Here is a 21,450-nt window from a genome sequence, read left to right as displayed (position 1 = left end):
ACACAGGTGGAGGAGGGCACTAAACACAGGTGGAGGGCGGCACTAAACACAGGTGGAGGGCACTAAACACAGGTGGAGGGCACTAAACACAGGTGGAGGGCACTAAACAGGTGGACGAGGGCACTAAACACAGGTGGAGGGGCACTAAACACAGGTGGAGGAGGGCACTAAACACAGGTGGAGGAGGGCACTAAACACAGGTGGAGGAGGGCACTAAACACAGGTGGAGGAGGGCACTAAACACAACAGGTGGAGGGCACTAAACAGGTGGAGGAGGGCACTAAACACAGGTGGAGGAGGGCACTAAACACAGGTGGAGGGCACTAAACACAGGAGGAGGAGGGCACTAAACACAGGTGGAGGAGGGCACTAAACACAGGAGGAGGGCACTAAACACAGGTGGAGGGCGGCACTAAACACAGGTGGAGGGCACTAAACACAGGTGGAGGGCACTAAACAGGTGGAGGAGGGCACTAAACACAGGTGGAGGGGCACTAAACACAGGTGGAGGGGCACTAAACACAGGTGGAGGGCACTAAACAGGTGGACGAGGGCACTAAACACAGGTGGAGGGGCACTAAACACAGGTGGAGGAGGGCACTAAACACAGGTGGAGGAGGGCACTAAACACAGGTGGAGGAGGGCACTAAACACAGGTGGAGGAGGGCACTAAACACAGGTGGAGGAGGGCACTAAACACACAGGTGGAGGAGGGCACTAAACACAGGTGGAGGAGGGCACTAAACAGGTGGAGGGCACTAAACAGGTGGAGGAGGGCACTAAACACAGGTGGAGGAGGGCACTAAACAGGAGGAGGGCACTAAACACAGGAGGAGGAGGGCACTAAACACAGGTGGAGGAGGGCACTAAACACAGGAGGAGGGCACTAAACACAGGTGGAGGGCGGCACTAAACACAGGTGGAGGGCACTAAACACAGGTGGAGGGCACTAAACAGGTGGAGGAGGGCACTAAACACAGGTGGAGGGGCACTAAACACAGGTGGAGGGCACTAAACACAGGTGGAGGGCACTAAACACAGGTGGAGGGCACTAAACACAGGTGGAGGGCGGCACTAAACACAGGTGGAGGAGGGCACTAAACACAGGTGGAGGAGGGCACTAAACACAGGTGGAGGAGGGCACTAAACAGGTGGAGGAGGGCACTAAACAGGTGGAGGAGGGCACTAAACAGGTGGAGGGGCACTAAACACAGGTGGAGGGCACTAAACACAGGTGGAGGGCACTAAACACAGGTGGTGGAGGGCACTAAACACAGGAGGAGGGCACTAAACAGGTGGAGGGCACTAAACACAGGTGGAGGGAACTAAACACAGGTGGAGGGACTAAACACAGGAGGAGGGCACTAAACAGGTGGAGGGGCACTAAACACAGGTGGAGGGCACTAAACACAGGTGGAGGGCACTAAACAGGTGGAGGGGCACTAAACACAGGTGGAGGGCACTAAACACAGGTGGAGGAGGGCACTAAACACAGGTGGAGGGCACTAAACACAGGTGGAGGGACTAAACACAGGAGGAGGGCACTAAACAGGTGGAGGGGCACTAAACACAGGTGGAGGGCACTAAACACAGGTGGAGGAGGGCACTAAACACAGGTGGAGGAGGGCACTAAACACAGGTGGAGGAGGGCACTAAACACAGGTGGAGGAGGGCACTAAACACAGGTGGAGGAGGGCACTAAACACAGGTGGAGGGCACTAAACACAGGTGGAGGGACTAAACACAGGAGGAGGGCACTAAACAGGTGGAGGGGCACTAAACACAGGTGGAGGGCACTAAACACAGGTGGAGGAGGGCACTAAACACAGGTGGAGGAGGGCACTAAACACAGGTGGAGGGCACTAAACACAGGTGGAGGGCACTAAACACAGGTGGAGGGGCACTAAACACAGGTGGAGGGGCACTAAACACAGGTGGAGGGGCACTAAACAGGTGGAGGGGCACTAAACACAGGTGGAGGGGCACTAAACACAGGTGGAGGGGCACTAAACACAGGAGGAGGGCACTAAACACAGGTGGAGGACACTAAACACAGGTGGAGGGGCACTAAACACAGGTGGAGGGCACTAAACAGGTGGAGGAGGGGCACTAAACACAGGTGGAGGGGCACTAAACAGGTGGAGGGCACTAAACAGGTGGAGGGCACTAAACACAGGTGGAGGGACTAAACACAGGAGGAGGGCACTAAACAGGTGGAGGGGCACTAAACACAGGTGGAGGGCACTAAACACAGGTGGAGGGCACTAAACAGGTGGAGGGGCACTAAACACAGGTGGAGGGCACTAAACACAGGTGGAGGAGGGCACTAAACACAGGTGGAGGAGGGCACTAAACACAGGTGGAGGAGGGCACTAAACACAGGTGGAGGGCACTAAACACAGGTGGAGGGACTAAACACAGGAGGAGGGCACTAAACAGGTGGAGGGGCACTAAACACAGGTGGAGGGCACTAAACACAGGTGGAGGGGCACTAAACACAGGTGGAGGGCACTAAACAGGTGGAGGAGGGCACTAAACACAGGTGGAGGGCACTAAACACAGGTGGAGGGGCACTAAACAGGTGGAGGGGCACTAAACACAGGTGGAGGGGCACTAAACACAGGTGGAGGACACTAAACACAGGTGGAGGGGCACTAAACACAGGAGGAGGACACTAAACACAGGTGGAGGACACTAAACACAGGTGGAGGGGCACTAAACACAGGTGGAGGGCACTAAACAGGTGGAGGAGGGGCACTAAACACAGGTGGAGGGCACTAAACACAGGTGGAGGGCACTAAACACAGGTGGAGGGCACTAAACACAGGTGGAGGGGCACTAAACACAGGTGGAGGGGCACTAAACACAGGTGGAGGACACTAAACACAGGTGGAGGGGCACTAAACACAGGAGGAGGGCACTAAACACAGGTGGAGGACACTAAACACAGGTGGAGGGGCACTAAACACAGGTGGAGGGCACTAAACAGGTGGAGGAGGGGCACTAAACACAGGTGGAGGGGCACTAAACACAGGTGGAGGACAGTAAACACAGGTGGAGGGGCACTAAACACAGGTGGAGGGCACTAAACACAGGTGGAGGGCACTAAACAGGTGGAGGAGGGGCACTAAACACAGGTGGAGGGCACTAAACACAGGTGGAGGGCGGCACTAAACACAGGTGGAGGAGGGCACTAAACACAGGTGGAGGGGCACTAAACACAGGTGGAGGACACTAAACACAGGTGGAGGGGCACTAAACACAGGTGGAGGGGCACTAAACACAGGTGGAGGGGCACTAAACACAGGAGGAGGGCACTAAACACAGGTGGAGGAGGGCACTAAACACAGGTGGAGGGCACTAAACAGGTGGAGGAGGGGCACTAAACACAGGTGGAGGGCACTAAACACAGGTGGAGGAGGGCACTAAACACAGGCACAAAACACAACAGGTGGAGGGCACTAAACACAACAGGTGGAGGGCACTAAACACAGGCGGAGGGCACTAAACACAACAGGTGGAGGGCACTAAACACAACAGGTGGAGGGCACTAAACACAGGCGGAGGGCACTAAACAACAGGTGGAGGGCACTAAACACAACAGGTGGAGGGCACTAAACACAACAGGTGGAGGGCACTAAACACAACAGGTGGAGGGCACTAAACAACAGGTGGAGGGCACTAAACACAACAGGCGGAGGGCACTAAACAACAGGTGGAGGGCACTAAACACAACAGGTGGAGGGCACTAAACACAGGCGGAGGGCACTAAACACAACAGGTGGAGGGCACTAAACACAACAGGTGGAGGGCACTAAACACAACAGGTGGAGGGCACTAAACACAACAGGTGGAGGGCACTAAACAACAGGTGGAGGGCACTAAACACAACAGGCGGAGGACACTAAACACAGGCGGAGGGCACTAAACACAACAGGTGGAGGGCACTAAACACAACAGGTGGAGGGCACTAAACACAACAGGTGGAGGGCACTAAACACAACAGGTGGAGGGCACTAAACACAACAGGTGGAGGGCACTAAACACAACAGGCGGAGGGCACTAAACACAGGTGGAGGAGGGGCACTAAACACAACAGGTGGAGGGCACTAAACAACAGGTGGAGGGCACTAAACACAACAGGCGGAGGGCACTAAACACAACAGGTGGAGGGCACTAAACACAACAGGTGGAGGACACTAAACAACAGGCGGAGGGCACTAAACACAACAGGCGGAGGGCACTAAACACAACAGGTGGAGGGCACTAAACAACAGGCGGAGGGCACTAAACACAACAGGCGGAGGGCACTAAACACAACAGGTGGAGGACACTAAACACAGGCGGAGGGCACTAAACAACAGGTGGAGGGCACTAAACACAACAGGCGGAGGGCACTAAACACAGGCGGAGGGCACTAAACAACAGGTGGAGGGCACTAAACACAACAGGCGGAGGGCACTAAACACAACAGGTGGAGGGCACTAAACAACAGGTGGAGGGCACTTAACACAACAGGTGGAGGGCACTAAACAACAGGTGGAGGGCACTAAACACAACAGGCGGAGGGCACTAAACAACAGGTGGAGGGCACTAAACACTACAGGCGGAGGGCACTAAACACAACAGGTGGAGGGCACTAAACACAACAGGCGGAGGGCACTAAACACAACAGGTGGAGGGCACTAAACACAACAGGTGGAGGGCACTAAACACAACAGGTGGAGGGCACTAAACACAACAGGTGGAGGGCACTAAACAACAGGCGGAGGGCACTAAACACAACAGGTGGAGGGCACTAAACACAACAGGTGGAGGGCACTAAACACAACAGGTGGAGGGCACTAAACAACAGGTGGAGGGCACTAAACACAACAGGCGGAGGGCACTAAACAACAGGTGGAGGGCACTAAACACAGGTGGAGGACACTAAACACAGGCGGAGGGCACTAAACACAGGCGGAGGGCACTAAACACAAGTGGAGGCACTAAACACAGGTGTACAGAACAGCAGAAATCACTCTATACTTAAGTGCCCATCTGTACCACACTCTGAAGAGCACTGGTGTGGGATTTTCTCACACATTGGACATGTACCTTTATTTCCCAGCAGACGTCGCTCTCCTCCTCCTCATTGGTGGAATGGATGTAGAAGTGAACCGAGTTCTTCTGAACTCCTTTGAGGATCTCCACCAGGTTACTGATGACCTCTGGCTGCAGCTGATGGATGATGGAGCTGAGCGCGTGCTCCATCGGGACCTCTTTAGCGAGCGTGTGGGCCATCGGGACGTCTTCAGCGTGTGTGTGTGTGTGGGCCATCGGGACGTCTTCAGCGTGTGTCTGTGTGTGGGCCATCGGGAAGTCTTTAGGGTGTGTGTAGGCCATCGGGACGTCTTCGGTGTGCGTGTATGTGTGGGCCATCGGGACGTCTTCGGTGTGCGTGTATGTGTGGGCCATCGGGACGTCTTCGGTGTGCGTGTGTGCCATCTGACCCTCCACAGTCTCCGTAGTCTCAGCCAGCGAACCACCGTTCATCTCCGGTGAGCCCTGAGGAAGAGTGCTAGTGCTGCTGGCTTCCCGGGTCTGCTGGCTCTCCGAGACCTGCTCTGACGGCCACAGCGTTTGGGGAGGTTCGTGCACATCAGGGTCAGGCACACTTGAGTGGTGTGGTGTCACTGAGTCCGGCAGGGCACTAGAAGGGGAACACGGTCTCAGAGACGACTCAAAAGTGTCCGGTTTAGTGGTCGAAGGCGAGGAAGCACAAGGATTAATGCTGGAGGACGTATCAGGGACATATGAAGTAACTTCAGTTGCAGAAGTGGACGAAGACACGTCTTCCTGAGCTGAACGCTGTCCACTGGCACTCCGGGAGTCTATGAACATCTTCAGGCTGTCCCGGAAAGAGCTGATGTAGTTGGTGACAGGGAAGGGTGTGTTGAAGTTTGAGACGTAATCAGAGAGTGACAGAACTGGAGTCTTGGGCGCTCCTCGCGAGCCCTGAGTGCTCAAACAAGACACATAATAAATGTGTCTGTTCTTCAAGAGCTGCTCGACCTCACTGGAGAAGCCGGAGATCTGCTCGTCCACTATGAGGTCGACACCACCGCTCGAACCCAGCGCAGGGGCTCCGTCAGCAGGAGTGTTGCTCTCAGGGGCCTCCGCCGGAGGGACGGGCTCGTCCTCGTCCGCTGCTCCGGTCTGATCCTCCGGGTCCTCCGCGGTGTTGCTGCTGTCGGGCTGGTAGGCGGGGGACAGGTCCTTCTTGTCCGGCGTGGTGTGTGTGGACACAACCGGGCTCTGGAGGAAGCGGGGGTCTTCAGGATAGTCCATCTGTCTCTGGGAATATCTCTCCGTTTTCAGACCTAAGCAATTTAGAAAATTAACATTCTGAAAACTGTAAACAACGTACATGAATTGATAAACTATAAAATATTATCCTCAGCAAAGAAGATGTTTTTAAGTCAAGTCAAGTCACCTTTATTTATATAGAGCTTTTTACAATACAGATTGTTTCTTAAGACCAGAGGTCATTCAAACAAAATAAGACAAAACCTCCAAATCTCTAGCTGTAAATGTGTCTTTCAAGTGGAAATGTGCTGAAAAATCTAGAAAAATCGTCCACATGGTTCAAACAGAACGTAGTTTCTTTTACGGCCCTGATATACTAAATCAGAGAACAAACTGGAGTGACGTCACTTCAAACAAAATCATGCCAAAGTGAAGTTTGTTTGGAGTTTGAAACAGCTTGAAAAAAGCTATCTTTCCGGAAAGAAGTGACACAGAACTTCCCTGTATATCAGGGCCTTTACGGTCTTTCATATTTCACTATGTCAGGACTTGTAGAGTGTGTGACAAAACCATCGGCGGAGTGACATTTCATCACAGCGACATTTCTAAACCGGGAAAGAGCTTTGAGATCGACTGTACAACTGAATTTGACAAGAATCTGAGACATATTTTTTACAGACTTCTGAAAGCTAATAGAGAAGCAAATGGATCGCTTTAACTCACAGACACAACTGGATCCAGGCAGAGAAACGTGGATTTGCAGTTATCAGTTTGTGTCAATATGCAGAATTTAGGGGTAAAATCATACCCTATTATTGTACATATTGTATATATTTAATTGAGGAGTGGTCAATGCAATATATAACATAAATATGTTATATATTGTATTGACAACTCCTCAATTAAATACAGTATTTACCATCGTATATACTGCCTAATTGGATGTTTTTAAATAAACACTGAGAAAAATTATTCAAGTTTTAGTGCTGGACGATATGATGATATATATATAACATTGATATGAGTGATCACCCGGGTTTAGACCTACAGATATTGTATTTATGTAAAGCGTTCACATGCAAATTTGATTTATTTATTTCCTGGCTGCATGTCAATATCCATGGACCACTGGATCTTTGGTAAGTTGTAAGGAACACTATATCGAGTCCAACCTTTAGTTTAAACAGAAAATCGTCTGTTTTACTGGCGTTTCACAGTTTCCCCTGTTAACTCCAGTCACACAGCAGCTCTTCTGCCACTCAGAAGACTGTCAGGGACTGTGTTTCGGCTTCGACAATACATTTTCACGCCCCTAAACATGACGCAAAGCAAAATGAATGCGTTACATGTCAGTCCAACGTAGTCTTGGCTGAATCTTGGCCAAGAAAAGCTGCGATAGAGTCCAGAGCTTCTGCCGTCAGCCTGAAGGTTGGTTACGCGAGACTAACGCATTGGCCTTGTTAACTTAAAATGCATAACAACATAATAATACCGACTGTAAAAACAAACGTTTTTGCTGATATGAACTTGCAAGGTCATTCTGAGACAGCTGTGCCGCCTCTTCCTCAGTGCCTGTACCTGTGATGGGGATCAGCACCCATGGGATGGTCTTCTCCCCGAGCAGGTTAACGCCGCGCTGCTGTCCGCCTGAGTCTGAACACGGGCTGAAGGCTTCTAAACTGCTCAGGCTTCCGGCCGTCTCCTCCTGAAACGCAAACTTCAGCATCAGCATCCAGACCGGCTTTTAAACCACTGGAAAAATGCAGACTATCGTAAAAAGAAACAATACTTCGGCCAGCTGTTATTTAAGTAGACAACATACACCAGGTGCAGAAGTATTCAGACATCTGCTCCTGTTTTTCATCTTTATATTTATTAAATGTTCGCTGGTGTAAAAACTGATTACTTATTGCTCCACATTCACCATCAGAACAATGGCTTATAATATAGGCTTGACTTACTTAACCTAACCTGAGAATAATACATAGAGTTAAGATCAAAGTACACACTTGAACAGTGAAGGTGTAAACGCTGAGTTGTTGAGCACCCTGATCTACCTCGAGACCGTCGGTCCTCTCGGGCTCCTCCTCCTCGATGAACCTCTTCCTCAGGTCGATGTCCCGGTCCGTGGGGAGGCCGAGTCTCAGCATGCTGTCGAACAGAGCGGCGTCAGAGATGTCCTCGCCGTCCTTCATCTCGGAGTCCGCAGGCGACTCGGAGGACACTCGGGTCAGGTTGTCGATCAGCTTGATGACCTCGAGCGCCCCGTGGGTCTTGTCTTTACGCAGGTCTGTGTCGAGACTGCTCTTCCCGAAGCTGTCCAGCATCTGCATGACCTTCAGCGCACTCTGAGACTTGTCCTTCCTCAGGTCCGTGTCCTGAAGACCACAAGTGCTCAGGACATCAGAGAGATGAGGAGTGGACTGCCTCTCGTCCGCTGAAGGAGAGGGAGAGAGAGAGAGAGAGAGAGAGAGAGAGAGAGAGAGAGAGAGAGAGAGAGAGAGAGAGAGAGAGAGAGAGAGAGAGAGAGAGAGAGAGAGAGAGAGAGAGAGAGAGAGAGAGAGAGAGAGAGAGAGAGAGAGAGAGAGAGAGAGAGAGAGAGAGAGAGAGAGAGAGAGAGAGAGAGAGAGAGAGAGAGAGAGATTAATGACTGACAGAGACCTGTGACCAGCCTCGCAAATAACAGACTCTAAATTCAAGACAAGGAATGACACTGCACAATAAAGCTTTTATATATATATATATATATATATATATATATATATATATATATATATATATATATATATATATATATATATATATATATATATATATATATATATATATATATATATATATATATATATATATACACACACACAGGGTTTGATATTAACTGTAATTAATTGCACTAAATGTGACAGATTTGTCTTACACGAACTTCCCCAGCAAAGTGAGTAACCATAATAATTAACACGCCAAACTGGCTCGTGATTTGACAGCGTTACCCGCCACAGTTGAGTTTTACCCACATTTGGCGGGTGTTTTATATATATATATATATATATATATATATATATATAGAGAGAGAGAGAGAGAGAGAAAAGTGCTGTTTTTGGATGAATAAACTTGAGAATTTATATTTTTAAGGCTCATTTTTATGGTTTAGTATCTACTGTATTGCAGAACAATGTTAGTAGAACAATGTTAATATGTTATTGTTACATATAATATTATAACATTCAGTTCTGAAACCAACTCACCCAATATAATAAAGTAATTAAATTAATATCATAAACATGCGACTAGTCGACTAATGGCTTATGCGAATGATTACCAGGAGAATCTTTGGATAGGGCAGCCCTAACAACAGACACATCTAATAAAGGTAATTATAAAATAAAAAATTGAAGCGAACCCAATGCTGTCGAAGCCTCTCAGTGGCCACTCCTGATCTCTGGAAGAGTCTACAGCTCGGACGGCTGACATCATCACGTCGATGCTTTAGACCAGTGGTTCTCAACCCTGCCCCTGAAGGACCCCCAACACTGCATGTTTTCTTTGTCTCCCTTATCAAACACACCTGATTCAACTCATTAGCTCATTATCACATGGGTTAATGAGCTGATGAGTTGAATCAGGTGTGTTTTGATTAGGGAGACAAAGAAAATGTGCAGTGTTGGGGGTCCTTCAGGGGCAGGGTTGAGAACCACTGCTTTAGACCCAGCTGTGCTCCCTAACCTCTCGAGATGAGTTCTGATACTGTGACATTCTCTGTTCTGTCTATTTGTGTGTGTATCCTGACATTAAGCACTTTGGTTGCTTTTAAATGTGCTATACAAATAAATGTGAACTACACAGTGCAGACACGATTCAGAAATGAACCTTTGCACTGATGAATGTAAACTCTGCATCTTCATCGACTCCCCCAGATTACCCAGAATCTCCTCACCTTCCCTGAGTTCTCCGCTGGGTTTGTTCCTCTGGCGTTTTGCGGGTCCTTCGGGAGCGTGGGGCTCCCCCTTCCTCTTCTCCGGGGCCTCGGGCGCTCCTGCGCTCCCCTGCGAGCTCTTCTTGTTGAGCTGGATGAGCTCCAGCAGCTCCTTCACTCTCTCGGGGTTCTCCTGAGCGCTCCCCAGCTCCTCCACCGCCGTCTTCAGGCTGCCGTGGGCCAGCGTGAACAGGCCCGGGCTGTAGATGTAGGGCCGCAGGAAGGGCTCCCAGCTGGTCTTCTGCCGGGGAGCGGGGAACAGCTTCTCCCGCACATCCAGCTTGGGGTCGTAGTCGGTCCTGACGCGCTGCACGGGTTTGCCCAGGCGCAGGTTGGTGAGGTATTCGCACACCGTCTGCTGTACGCAGGCGCTGGGGTCGGCGGGGGAGTCGGCGCGAGCCTTGCTCAGGGCCGAGTGAAGGGCGGACACGAACGACTCGTGCTGGGGCATGACTGGACCCCAGCGCTCGGAGGACACGGGCCTGCAGGGAGCCGACGCTTCACAAACACAAACACAAATATTAACATCAGAAAGAAGATTAGCGCGACCTGAGCCTGAAACATACTCTACTGCAAATATGAGAACGCAGACAGCTTTGCGTACAGTGTGTGTGAATGCCATGTTTCCATTTAAAGTTGTGAATTTAACTTATGCAGGGTTGGAATATGGCATAAAACATTCGCTAATGAAGCAGCGTTTCTGTCCCATGTGTTCAAGAGAACAAAGCTGTCACTTACTGGGAAATTCTGTAAAAAATAAATAAAAAGGAAGTTGCTGATATCGGGGAAGACACTGGCTCTTTTATCCTCCATCATAAATGCCAGACGGAACGCAATAAACACGGTCATGTTTTCTTGAAATGTCTAAAATGATCAGCTATAGATTCTAAAAAACAATTGAGCTGGAAACACTTTTTATCTGATAAGAAGACATGCTCGTAAACTACGATGGAAACACAATTACAGAGTAAATCTCTCGATACGCAACAAACTCAGGTGACTTTCCCTCAGCAGAGGCTGTGATTGGATAACTGGACTAACCAGCGGACCAATCACATCGCAGCATCTCAGATGTTGGTTTGGTGTTTCTGAAACGCCGGAGCCGAAGTGTGTGATCAGAATGATTCGGTTTAATTCCCTCCAGAAGCGTCTCACACGAGTGTGTTCACAAACACCAGCATCCGTGAGTTTCGACTGACGCTCTGAGACACACTCATTTACGATGGAGGGAACAGAGCCGGTTGCAGAAACTCACAGCGCCGGTTCCCAGGAAGTGATGATTTTGTTCTCTTGAACACATCAAATGTTTTATGCCATATCTGTTAAATTCACAACTGGATGGAAACATGGATATTGGTCTCGGTACGACTACTGAAACGTCTGTATCATTCTGACAGTAGTTTGAAGGGAAGCTCACTGACCACGTTAGCTAAAATAAGATAAACAGTGCTTATGACTAGACACATGATTAACATCAGTTTAACAGCACAGACATTTGAAGTTAATACGATCACTTCCTGAGTTAATGCAATATGTTAAACGAATGTGCTGGCCATATTTCACGCCTTCAGCATTCTGTGTTTGCATTAAACATGTTTCTGGCTTTAAGAAGGTTTAACAGTGTCTCCAGATACTCACTGCTCTTCAACAGCTCGCGCTTCTCCCGGTAAATAAAAAGCGCTTGTATACACGACATTTTCCAGCCGCCTCGTCGCTCTGTGAAATCAAAGACATTTGAAATATTTCAGAGATCGACTAGTTTTACGCTGCCGTCTCGCCATCATTAGATCATACCGCTTGAGTTGGCCATCTGACTGGCAGAGAGCAAGAAGAGGAAGCCTCGGTCCTTCACCATGTTCACCAGCACCTGCAGAGACAGAGACCAGTCAGCTCGTGAACGGCAGCCACATCATCAGCAGGAGTGGAGGAGAGGAGGCCGCTCACCAGACCCTGCTCCTCCAGCTTCTGCAGCAGAGCGCTCAGACTCTTCGGGGACTTGTCCTTCTCCACCACGTCGAACAGACTGCAGAACATGCCACTCTTAGACACTGCCAAAACAAACCACACACATTATTCACGGTATATCATCCTTCCTCTACTCAATGCAACTTTAACATCCCTACAGTACATGTGCAAAACCAAACAAATAAACCTACACATCACTAAATAATCACATGTGCTGAAAACTCGACTGCATATCGTGACACATATCCCTAACGCTCTACCGCATTTTGGCTAATTGTCGACATTAGGGCCGCATTATATTGCATCGCAGTGTCTAAATACATAGCGATATGTGAAAACACAGGGATGTTCACCAGATGACTTGAATAGTTATATTTGGAAAGAATACCATAACTGTATCGGCCGATATATGCTCATTTTTACAGTTATCGATATTGGCCCAATGAGAAAATTAGGCTGACATATTAAGGCCAATATATAATAATAATAATAATAATAATAATAATAATAATAATATATAAGCGCATCAACAACGGAGTTACACCTTCATGACTAGCATAGACAAGTTTGTGTATTTGTAATTTGATGTTTATTTTGTGTATATGATCACATTTAGGATGCGTTTGGTTAATTAATGCGGTAATAAAGCGGTGGGTGATCATCTTTAGCTTCAGCGCACGCAGCTCAAACAGCAATGCACAACATTAATAACTATGATTGGGACGGTCATATTACATAACATTATAAAGAGAACACTATAGTAATAAAACGTTGTGAATTATTTGGTTTAGTTTCTGCGTTTCAATGTGTTTTTACGGTAAGAGCGCATCCACAACAGGAGTTACACATTCTGACTTGGCTCAAGTTCACTTGTGCATTCGCATCATTTTGTGCCGATATAAGTTGTAATATTAAGTTTATGTTGTATATAAATATATAATTAATCTCATTAGGATGCGTTTCATCGAGTTAATTAACCATCTAATAAAGTTTTTCTTTATATAAAGTGTCCTAGTGTTCATTCAGCTCTTCAGCGTCACACACACAGCTCAAACAGCAATGCTGTTATTTGAAATAGTAATATTAATTTTCGAGTTTTTTTTTTGTTGTTGTTGCAAAAACATTGATGCATTATTAATTATAACCAGCACTTTAATTTTTCTCGTATTATTTCATCAACAATATGGTTTAAAAATGACAGTGTCATTATTGTCCGTGCGGAGACTATTCCCTTTCATTCATCCATGAGATCTGCATTTTCATTCTTTATACGCAAGTAATGTTGTCCAGTGACTTGACTGCATTATTTAGGCATTGTTTCATTGCTTTGTAAGAAATCTCTCTCTCTCTAAAGAAAGTCTGTCATCGGAGTGTAAAATTAATTAGAAAAGTTAAGGAATCTTACACTGGTTCACTATAGGCTACTGTACTGTCTATGTTTGATTTATGTTGAAGTTTGAGACATGGTGAGACTTTTGTTTTTATAATCAGGCTCTCAAAAATTACATCAAAATTTGGATTTAGATTTATCGGCCAATATATCGGTTATCGGCTTTAAAATATAAAGAATATTTACGGTTACGGTATCGGCCAAAATGTTCATATCTGTGCGTCCGTAATCCTTCCAGGGCTGAACGATTTGGGAAATGGTGTACTCTACAATAACGAACACCAATCTCCAATCTCTTTACCGGAGTTCACATAGGGCACATTCCCACAGTTTTGACCAATTCTATATAAAATAATGGTAATAATTGTGATTTTTATTAAACAATACATTAAACAAAGAAATGATGCTAAAGCATTATGAACAAGGCTGAACCTTCATGGCTGCCGGTGTAGATGTTCCAGGAGAAGAGTGCGGACGGGATCTTCTGCTTCACCTGCTGCAGACTCATCACTTTACCAATCTCGATCTTCTCCGGCCTGAGACAACAACAGCTGATCAGTGACGACACACACACACACACCGTTACCACACACAGGCGAGGGACTCACAGTTTGTACGGCAGGAAGGGCTGAGACAGCGAGCGAAGGCAGGCCTGGTACACGTCTCTCCCCTCGTTCACGAAGTGCCCTCTCCACACCGTGTAGCTGCGCCGGCCTGCCGCCACACCGAGGAGAAGGAGGTGAGAAACACAAGCACTCCAGACACGCATGCTCTTATGTTTCCCCATTCCACCAAAGGTGAATTTGAAGATTTCTTGGGTGGTTGCCCTGCACGCTTAATAAACAAACTACAGCTGGTTCAAAACGCAGCAGCTCGAGTTCTTACCAGAACCAGGAAGTATGACCATATTAGCCCTGTTCTGTCAACACTGCACTGGCTCCCTATTAAACATCGTATCAATTTTAAAATATGGCTGATTACTTACAAAGCACTAAATGGTTTAGCTCCGCAGTACTTGAGCGAGCTCTTAACGCATTATAGTCCTTCACGTCTATTGCGATCTCAAAATTCCGGCCAGTTGATAATACCTAGAATATCAAAATCGGCTGCTGGCGGTAGATCCTTTTCCTATTTAGCACCAAAACTTTGGAACAATCTTCCTAACATTGTCCGGGAAGCAGACACACTCTGTCAATTCAAAGCTAGATTAAAGACACATCTCTTTGACCTAGCATACACATTACACATTATAGACTTCTATAATTCAATGTTAGGCTGCAGAGATTAGGCCATCTTTGACCCGCCTGTCTCTCTGAATGAGCTGTTCACTGAGCTTACGATTAAACCTCATATTTGAAATCACCAATGAAATCTGACAGCAACTTCAGATCATAAATGTATGAGAAACACAGTCATAAATGTAGCTCCAGCTGCAGTGACACGACTTTACCAATCACCGATTGGCTCTTTCATTTGGAAGGCGGGACACTTTCTCCTATACATCATCATTTGGCAGCACTGCATCTGACTTTCACAATCACATTAACTCCTACAACAGCGAACCTTATAAAGACTGAATCGTGAATTGCTGGAAGTTCAACTCATATACAGAACCATATATATATATATATATATATATATATATATATATATATATATATATATATATATATATATATATATATATATATGTGCTGTTTGCTTTTCAATACCGTTTTGAATGTTTTTTTTGTGTTTATATAAAGTCACAAAAGGTGCTGAGGTTGCTGTTTTTTTACTCATTGGTTTAAACATATGTTGATGATGCCCTAAAACAGATTTATAATGATCATTTCCTCAGAGAAGCAGGTGCTTGTTATAGATAAACTGTAGATGAACTGTTGTACAGGAGATGCTGCTGGATCTCACCTCTGCTCGTCGCTGACGGCTGGCAGTTGGACCTGAGGAACACACACACAGTCTCCGTTACACAGCAGTCTGAGAGTCTCACACACACTCTGTTACACTGCAGTCTGAGAGTCTCACACAGTCTCCGTTACACACACACAGTCTCCGTTACACATACACAGTCTCTGTTACACTGCAGTCTGAGAGTCTCACACACAGTCTCCGTTACACTGCAGTCTGAGAGTCTCACACACAGTCTCCGTTACACTGCAGTCTGAGAGTCTCACACACAGTCTCCGTTAAACACACAGTCTGAGAGTCTCACACACAGTCTCCGTTAAACACACAGTCTGAGTCTCACACACAGTCTGAGTCTCACACACAGTCTCCGTTAAACACACAGTCTGAGTCTCACACACAGTCTCCGTTAATCACACAGTCTGAGTCTCACACACAGTCTCCGTTACACTGCAGTCTGAGTCTCACACAGTCTCCGTTACACTGCAGTCTGAGTCTCACACACACTCTCTGTTACACTGCAGTCTGAGGAACACACACAGTCTCCGTTACACTGCAGTCTGAGAGTCTCACACAGTCTCCATTACACACAGTCTGAGAGTCTCACACACAGTCTCTGTTACACACGCAGTCTGAGGAACACACACAGTCTCTGTTAAACACACAGTCTGAGTCTCACACACAGTCTCTGTTACACTGCAGTCTGAGTCTCACACACAGTCTCCGTTACACACACAGTCTGAGAGTCTCACACACAGTCTCCGTTACACTGCAGTCTGAGTCTCACACACAGTCTCCGTTACACACACAGTCTGAGAGTCTCACACACAGTCTCCGTTACACACACAGTCTGAGAGTCTCACACACAGTCTCCGTTACACTGCAGTCTGAGTCTCACGCACAGTCTCCGTTACACACGCAGTCTCCGTTACACACGCAGTCTCCGTTACACACGCAGTCTGAGTCTCACGCAGTCTCCGTTACACACACAGTCTGAGAGTCTCACACACAGTCTGTTACACACGCAGTCTCCGTTACACACGCAGTCTCCGTTACACACGCAGTCTCCGTTACACACGCAGTCTCCGTTACACACGCAGTCTCCGTTACACACGCAGTCTCCGTTACACACGCAGACTCCGTTACACACGCAGTCTGAGAGTCTCACACACAGTCTGTTACACACACAGTCTCCGTTACACACGCAGTCTCCGTTACACACGCAGTCTCCGTTACACACGCAGTCTCCGTTACACACGCAGTCTCCGTTACACACGCAGTCTCCGTTACACTGCAGTCTGAGTCTCACACAGTCTCCGTTACACTGCAGTCTGAGTCTCACACACAGTCTCCGTTACACACACAGTCTGAGAGTCTCACACACAGTCTGTTACACACACAGTCTCCGTTACACACGCAGACTCCGTTACACACGCAGTCTGAGAGTCTCACACACAGTCTGTTACACACACAGTCTCCGTTACACACGCAGTCTCCGTTACACACGCAGTCTCCGTTACACACGCAGTCTCCGTTACACTGCAGTCTGAGTCTCACACAGTCTCCGTTACACTGCAGTCTGAGTCTCACACACAGTCTCCGTTACACACACAGTCTGAGAGTCTCACACACAGTCTGTTACACACGCAGTCTCCGTTACACACGCAGTCTCCGTTACACACGCAGTCTCCGTTACACACGCAGTCTCCGTTACACACGCAGTCTCCGTTACACACGCAGTCTCCGTTACACACGCAGTCTCCGTTACACACGCAGTCTCCGTTACACACGCAGTCTCCGTTACACACGCAGTCTCCGTTACACACGCAGTCTCCGTTACACACGCAGTCTCCGTTACACACGCAGTCTGAGAGTCTCACACACAGTCTGTTACACACGCAGTCTCCGTTACACACGCAGTCTCCGTTACACACGCAGTCTCCGTTACACTGCAGTCTGAGTCTCACACAGTCTCCGTTACACTGCAGTCTGAGTCTCACACACAGTCTCCGTTACACACGCAGTCTGAGAGTCTCACACGCAGTCTCCGTTACACACGCAGTCTCCGTTACACACGCAGTCTCCGTTACACACGCAGTCTCCGTTACACACGCAGTCTCCGTTACACACGCAGTCTCCGTTACACACGCAGTCTCCGTTACACACGCAGTCTCCGTTACACACGCAGTCTCCGTTACACACCCAGTCTCCGTTACACACAGTCTCCGTTACACACACAGTCTCCGTTACACACACAGTCTGAGTCTCACACACAGTCTGAGTCTCACACACAGTCTCTGTTACACACACAGTCTCCGTTACACACACAGTCTCTGTTACACACACAGTCTGAGTCTCACACACAGTCTCTGTTACACACGCAGTCTCCGTTACACACGCAGTCTCCGTTACACACGCAGTCTCCGTTACACACGCAGTCTCCGTTACACACGCAGTCTCCGTTACACTGCAATCTGAGAGTCTCACACACAGTCTCCGTTACACACGCAGTCTCCGTTACACACCAGTCTGAGAATCTCTCACACACAGTCTCTGTTACACTGCAGTCTGAGAGTCTCACAGTAAGAGTGCAGGGAGCAGTCGAGTACCTGAGTGGAGCGAGAGGTTTGGGCACAGCCGTCGAAGTCTCTCTGCTCTTGAAGTGATACGAGACCACAGCGTACGGGCACACGTGCCTCGGCCTGGACGAGATCTCGAAGTCCACATACTCGTAGAAGTATTGCTGTGAACAAAGAACACACACACGCGCTTGACATCATTTGATCAAGCCGTAACACTTTACAATAATGTTCATTAGTTTACGTATTAACTAACATGAACTAACCATGAGCAAAACATGTGTTACTGTATTAGTTCATCTTTGTTAATGTTAGCTAGTAAAAATACAGCTGTTCATGTTAGTTCACAGTGCATTAACTAATGTACAACACAACCTTTGATTTTAATAATGTATTAGTACATGTTATGTACATCTAACTACGAATAAATGCTGTATTGTTCATTCTTAGTTCATGTTAACTAATGAAAGTTATTGTAAAGTGTAAAGCAGTATTTCAGTGTTGGTTCTCCAGTGACACACACAGCTCGTTCACCTGAGTATACTCGAAAGACCTGTACGCCTGTAGGGACGTCACTCGAGTCGAGTTCTTGGAGAAATGGCTGTCGAATTTAGGAGTAGGATCTATACATCTGGACATACAATCATGCACACTCTTGACTTTCCCCTGAAGGACACAAGACAAACATGTCTCAGACTCAATAACACAACGAGCTTCACTTGAAAATGACAGATGGCTCAAGCTGTGATGTACCTTTATAACTTTGAATATGATGATGTTCCCCGTGGATCCAGGCTCGATGGGGCTGATTTGAAGTAGATCAGAAAACTGACACAGGTAAACACCTGCAATATCAACATATGCAGCGATCAGTGGAGGCAGTAGCAGAACAACAGCGCGTGACACGGTCCACAAGCTGAACCACATGCACTTACTGGTTATTTCATTAGGAAATCAGTTATTTCTAGGGATGCACCGATTGGGAAATTCTGGGCCGATACCGATACCGATGTTTAACATAACAACTTGGCCGATGGCCGATGCCGATGTTTTTTTCTTTTTGTTATTTATTCCTTCTTTTGTGCCACGGAAACATACAAGTCTTTCGGCTCTTGATCACACTATCCTAGAATGAGCACAAATTCAATCAGACCAATTTATGAAACAAAAACAACCTTTAATGTCACTTTCTGGTTGACATTAATTATAACCTTATTTATGGCAAGTTGTTTTTCAGTGGTTATGAGGAGCAATATGAGAGAGAAATTTGATAATCATTGTCTGACCCAACAAAAAAACATTATAATATTCATTTTATTTTTCGTGTTCGCATTTATGAGGGAAAAAACAACGTGTCAGTTCTCTGTTACGGACGTGAGCGCTCTGAAAGCGGCCAAAGACTGATTTAAAACTTTCACAGAGACCTCAAACAGAACAGCTGCCTTTCTTTAAATTGAATTTCGTTTTGAATTAATTATATCTTAATTTTAATCAATGTTTCATGAACCAATTGCCTGGATTTAATAAGAATTAAATATAGCAGAATCATGACATGGAGGCGCCGGCAAGTGAACTGGAGTTCGTCTCATAAATAAACCGAATCTCAGCGTATAATGCACATTCACATTCACAGCGTATTTAGACACATTTAAACGCATTCATAATCATTACTTTTACCGGTTCTTTGTGGCAAGCTTTATGCGTGCGGTCGTGCGCTTGAGTGCGGCTATATTACGTAAACGCTCATTATCCTGTAGGCTATATAAGTAATTAAATTAATATAAAGGGGCGATTTGTCCACGAATGAACAACTAGCCTACTAGTCGACTAGGAAAAAAAACTTCTAGTCGGAAGCAGCCCTTATTCCACATATTTTCGAACCAGGCAACAGGACATTGAGCGACAGAGCAAGCGACCTTGCAGAATGAACGAGCGGAGCAGAATATTCAGAAATGCGCTCTCCACTCACGAGCTCTGATCGGAACAAACCCGAACCTTCGTGAACAAAGCTTCACTAATGCCGTGACTTGAGTGTGTCAAGTGTCTGTCTTGTTCACACAACATAAGCGTAACATCAATTGTAGTGGTGGAATGGTACATGTATTCGTATTGAACCGAAACGGTACGGGCGTCACTGTTCGGTCCATACATTTACACGGAGAATACACGGTATAAAAATAAATAAAACTCGCGTGCAAATTAATTAATGTAATGCGGAACTACTGTTAGATACGCGGGTTCTTTAGGGACACCTAATATGAGAGAGAGAGAGAGAGAGAGAGAGAGAGAGAGAGAGAGAGAGGGGGGGGGGGGGGTGCGGGCGCGATCGAAAAGTCGCAAAGTGATTACTTATATTTGTGTGTGTGTGAGGCGCGGGCGCGATCGAACAGTAGAAACATAAAAACATACTCCGTCATTTTGTTTATACAGGACATCATTCAAACTGCAAAGTGTTTAAGTTACGGTTAATTACAATTTTAAGAAAAACAAATATATTAATCTGAAATGTAGCAAATTCATTTTCAATTCATTCAGGTTCATTCAATAAAATACTATATAGCTTATATTTATTAACTCACGGAGCGCGTCGACACGCGCAACCACACGTCTCTAGCGAGACGTTACTGTGTATTCCCGGGACATCCGTCCCATCGGAGAGGGTGTTTTCTGCCACGGGTCTAACTGTCAACAGGCTGCGCTCCAGACTGACCCCATGTTGATATGTTGCTTTTTTAAAATAAAAATTAGACAAGGTGTTGAGGTAGGGCTCCTATTTTTATTTAACGAAAAATCTTAGTCTAACGAAAAAAAAAATGCCGGTTTTTGAAAGCTTTGTTCAAACGGATTCAGTGTTTTCTTTTTGTCATCTAAATTTGTTAATTATTTAAGTTTAAAAAATATATTTAGTGTAGGCCTATTTTGTTTTTTATTTGTATTATTTTATTCAGTTTTTCTCTCACTGTCAGAAATGCTGCAGGTGCGTGAAAATGTAAACTGAATCCAGGTTCTGTTGTTGATCTGTTCTGCATGCTGCTGTTTGCACTTTGCACGTTAAAATAAACCCTTTTTAAAGGGTCACAGATACACGTACATTTTATTTGTATTTAATGCCAATTCAATATTATAATCTTATCAGTTAACAGTTAATCATCAATTAACGAGCGGCGGTTGTCGGTCGGGAAAATTAATCGAAATGAGCATCCCTAACAATTACCAAACATTTCTCAAAGTCTTTTTGTATTTTTATTAATTTAATTAATAAACTAATTATATAAAACTATTGTCAGTGCACTACAAATAAACTGGTTCTATGCCTTTACTTTATTAATAAAACTTATTTAAAAAATACA

The 21,450-nt window shown here is 46.5% G+C and overlaps 1 protein-coding gene across 2 annotated transcripts in view; it reads right to left on the bottom strand.

The window, feature by feature from the left end:
• The window catches only part of tasora (transcription activation suppressor a), a 38,167-nt gene that overhangs the window by 8,898 nt on the left and 7,819 nt on the right, over nucleotides 1-21,450 (bottom strand). For both annotated transcript variants that reach the window (XM_084416553.1, XM_084416554.1), the window contains exons 5-17: nucleotides 18,854-18,945; nucleotides 18,635-18,766; nucleotides 18,131-18,264; nucleotides 15,525-15,556; nucleotides 14,225-14,330; nucleotides 14,049-14,152; nucleotides 12,206-12,309; nucleotides 12,056-12,128; nucleotides 11,900-11,977; nucleotides 10,223-10,759; nucleotides 8,346-8,725; nucleotides 7,867-7,993; nucleotides 5,098-6,362 (exon numbers count right to left, since the gene is read on the bottom strand). In XM_084416553.1, coding sequence (XP_084272679.1) covers nucleotides 5,098-6,362; nucleotides 7,867-7,993; nucleotides 8,346-8,725; nucleotides 10,223-10,759; nucleotides 11,900-11,977; nucleotides 12,056-12,128; nucleotides 12,206-12,309; nucleotides 14,049-14,152; nucleotides 14,225-14,330; nucleotides 15,525-15,556; nucleotides 18,131-18,264; nucleotides 18,635-18,766; nucleotides 18,854-18,945 — 3,164 coding nt within the window. The remainder of the gene's footprint in view (nucleotides 1-5,097; nucleotides 6,363-7,866; nucleotides 7,994-8,345; nucleotides 8,726-10,222; nucleotides 10,760-11,899; nucleotides 11,978-12,055; nucleotides 12,129-12,205; nucleotides 12,310-14,048; nucleotides 14,153-14,224; nucleotides 14,331-15,524; nucleotides 15,557-18,130; nucleotides 18,265-18,634; nucleotides 18,767-18,853; nucleotides 18,946-21,450) is intronic.

The sequence above is a fragment of the Rutilus rutilus genome (genome assembly GCF_951802725.1).
Source record: "Rutilus rutilus genome assembly, chromosome: 8".
NCBI classification, from domain to species: domain Eukaryota; kingdom Metazoa; phylum Chordata; class Actinopteri; order Cypriniformes; family Leuciscidae; genus Rutilus; species Rutilus rutilus.
This window is presented reverse-complemented; position numbering and strand designations above follow the sequence as displayed.